Source organism: Lactuca virosa, chromosome 1 (genome assembly GCF_052849685.1).
Source record: "Lactuca virosa cultivar CGN04683 chromosome 1, Lactuca_virosa_CGN04683_v6, whole genome shotgun sequence".
Lineage (NCBI taxonomy): Eukaryota > Viridiplantae > Streptophyta > Magnoliopsida > Asterales > Asteraceae > Lactuca > Lactuca virosa.
The window spans coordinates 215170326-215173741 of NC_136426.1; the positions used below are offsets into that span (position 1 = coordinate 215170326).

Here is a 3416-nt window from a genome sequence, read left to right on the forward strand (position 1 = left end):
TTTATAAAAATGATTCAATGGTTTTGAAAGCAAAAGCAATTTTTTTCCCAAAGGTTCAAACTGTTCCTAACCAGGTATTCGCAACTAAGGGGCCGAACAAAAATAAGACAATTGAACTAACGTCCTTGGTAGAAAAAGACAATGTCGATGGATGCGATGAATATTTTTTAGTCTGCTCCCATTGACAACACGGATGAAACCAAAGGTCTCTCTGAAATGATCCTTGGAAAACGAAGTGCAGATATGTAGTAGAACCGTTGAATAAAGTCAACTCACGCTACGAGAAAGGGAGTCCAAGTGGAAGCAAGAATGTTCCAAGTGATACATCATCCGTACAGACCGTAACTCCTATTAGAAAGCCAAACTCAAGGGCTAATGTTCATAAATCCTTTGAGCAGTTCGCAGCTCAAAAACGTCAACGAAATGCAAGATATAACAAAAATATAAAGGAAAGAAAGCATTTCTGGAGATCCAAAAATCGCAACTTCGTTTATCAAGAAAAATCATCCAATTCAAATGAGAAAGTCTCTTCACATGGGAATCCTAGGAATTTTTCACGAAGTCAGCCTCAGTCTCCACAGGTTTCAAAAGCTAAATTTTTTCAAAAACTTGCTTTTTCCAAATAAGCGAAACCTATGGAGAAGTCAAAATCTCACCTCTCTCCTAACAAAAGTATTTCAAATTCTGCCAAGACATCACAAGATGTTAAGGGAAAAGAAAAGATAGTTTTGGAGCCTAAAATTCCATCTAAGAGGTCCAAGAAGAAAGTTCAGAAGAAAGTTGTCAAGCAACAAATCCAAAATAAACAAAGGAGAATATCCACAACGGATAAGAACTTAAAAGATAATAGGATCACTGTTTTTCAAATTACAAGAAAGATAACACCACATTGGCTAAAAGATCCTATTTAGTTGATGTTGCTATTACTTTTCCTGTTTCTATGAAAACCTCACGTGGACCCAAAAAACTTTGGGTTCCTAAATCTCCTTGATTTTTGTAGGTGATTCGTGACGAGCAGTTTGACTCCGCATGGTACATTGATTGTGGTTGCTCGCGTCACATGACAGGAAGGAAGGAAGAGTTGAGAGAGTTTAGAGCATTAAAAGATGGTGGAAGAGTGAAATTTGCAAATAATTCACTTGGAGAAATAAAGGGTTATGGAATGATCACGAATGGGGAATTTTCCATTCGCAAGGTCGCATACGTGGACCTATAACACAACCTCATAAGTGTTTCGCAGTTGGTTGTTAGTACTAGATTAAAAGTGTCGTTAGACGACGAATGATCCGAGATAAATGAAAAGAAAACCACAACAGTTTGTTGTTAAAGTCTAAGAGAAAATGCGAGATGTACCCGGTAAATCTGAACCCTATCAAAGGGAAACCTGCTATCTGCCTACTTACGAAAGCTTCTTCAGATGATAGCTGGCTGTGGCATCGAAGACTCTTACACCTGAATTTCAAAGACATCAATACACTATTTCGTGGTGATCATATGCGAGGCCTTACTCTCTTGAAGTTTGATAAAGAACATCTTTGTGCAGCCTGGGAAATGGGGAAGCAGAGCAGAAAGAGTTATCCAACAGTTGTGAATATGAAAGTCATAGAATCACTTGAACTGTTGCATATAGACCTTTGTGGTCCTTCTGTAATTGAAAGCATTAGTGGTAATAAATATATACTAGTAATTGTTGATGATTTTTCCTGATTTACGTGGGTGCATTTTCTTAAGCATAAATCAGAAGCCACTCCCAAGCTCAAAGATTTTATAAAGAAGATCGAGATTCAACTACGAAAGCTAGTTCGTAACATTCGCAGTGAAAATGATTTGGAGTTTAAGAACCAAGCGTTTGACGAATTTCGAACCGAAAAAGGAGTAACTTACAATTTTTCCGCTCCTTACACTCCTCAACAGAACGGGGTCATTGAAAGGTGAAACCGATCTATGTGTGAACCTGTGAGAACCATGCTTTCATTTTTAAATATATCACTTTACGTCTTGGCGCATGCTATTGGAACATCCTGCTTTACTCAAAATCGATCAATCCTCAATAAGCGATTTTCTGTTACTCCCTATGAAATTTTGAATAATCGAAAGCCTAATGTCAAGTTCTTTCATGTATTTGGTTCCAGGTGCTTCATTTTCAATTCCAAAGAGCAAAGGAACAAATTCGATGTGAAGGCTGATGAATGTATTTTCTTATGGTATTCTCTGACTTCTAAGGCATATAGGGTTCTCAACAAAAAGTCTGCAAAGATAGAAGAAACCTATTATGTCTCATTCGATGATGATTCTTTACAGAAGTATCAGAAGAATAATGTTCAATTAAAGGAAATCTTTCCCATTCCAATTCCAACAACAATTCCTCTTTCTAATCTCTACGTAGAGTTCATGAATCTTTTTGATGAGCCGGAGAAAGCGATATCTTCAGAATCTAAAGTAATAGATAACAAGGAGGATGAATTGAAGAGGATTATCGATGAAGCTGTAAAGAATCTTGAGAGCGAGCCGTAAAATCTGAAAGATCCATAAGATGTGAATGCTTCGTTTCAGGGGGAGCGTTGTACATACACATCCACACCTGGTACACCTATTCATGGGGAGGATTCAAATCCTCACGTAAACAACAAAAGTCCGATCCAGGGGGAGAATCCTATTCCTTTAGAAGATGATCATACATCATTCGAGGGGGATAATGGAAATACGAATGATGATTCAGATGTGCAGTCAAACTTTGAGGATGTAAATGTTGAATTGGACTCAACCTATGATCCTAATTACCCTCCTTTAACCAAATGGACCAGAGATCAACCAAAAACACAATTAATAGGAGAATCGTCCTTAGGAGTTCTTACAAGAGCACAATAAAAGGTGAAGCAAACTGCCTTATTATCTAAAGCGGAATTCTGCATGTTTAATTCGTTTATCTCCAAAATTGAACCTAAAACTGTTAAGGTTGCTATTGATCATTCAAATTGGGTGCAAGCAATGCAAGAGGAGCTCAATGAGTTTGAACGAAACAAGGTCTGGAGATTGATTCCTACTCCGAAGGATGTATTTTTTGTGAGTCTAAAATGGGTATTTCGTAACAAGCTGGATAAAGAGGGAAATTCGATAAGAAACAAGGCGCGACTAGTTGTTAAGGGGTATTGCAAAGAAGAATGCATTGACTCTGAAGAAACCTTCGCACCAATCGCAAGGCTGGAGTCTGTTCGCATCTTTTTGGTGTATGCAACTCACTAGAAGTTCGAAGTTTTTCAAATGGACGTTAAGTTTGCCTTTCAGAACGGGGAGCTAGAAGAAACAATGTATGTGGAACAACCACCAGCGTTCAAAAACGAAAAATATCCGAACCACTATTATATTCTTGGTAAAGCAGTTTATGGACTAAACCCAGTTCCAAGAGCCTCGTACGA

General features: G+C 37.9%; 1 protein-coding gene across 1 annotated transcript; it reads left to right on the forward strand.

Annotated features, from left to right (window-relative positions):
- The first annotated feature begins 1347 nt into the window (after positions 1-1347).
- LOC145127275 (uncharacterized) lies at positions 1348-2868 on the forward strand. The gene is made up of 4 exons (XM_079062500.1): positions 1348-1647; positions 1732-1875; positions 2302-2487; positions 2554-2868. The coding sequence occupies exons 1-4, from the start codon at positions 1348-1350 to the stop codon at positions 2866-2868; spliced, it is 945 nt and encodes a 314-aa protein (XP_078918626.1).
- Positions 2869-3416: the final 548 nt, after the last annotated feature.

What these genes read in the sequence shown, in the direction of transcription:
- LOC145127275 (XM_079062500.1), top strand. Translation starts at nt 1,348, where the DNA reads ATGTACCCGGTAAATCTGAACCCTATCAAAGGGAAACCTGCTATCTGC. An exon ending in TAGACCTTTGTGGTCCTTCT is followed by an intron (nt 1,648 to 1,731) that starts GTAATTGAAAGC and finishes CATTTTCTTAAG; the next exon opens with CATAAATCAGAAGCCACTCC. An exon ending in AGAGGATTATCGATGAAGCT is followed by an intron (nt 2,488 to 2,553) that starts GTAAAGAATCTT and finishes GCTTCGTTTCAG; the next exon opens with GGGGAGCGTTGTACATACAC.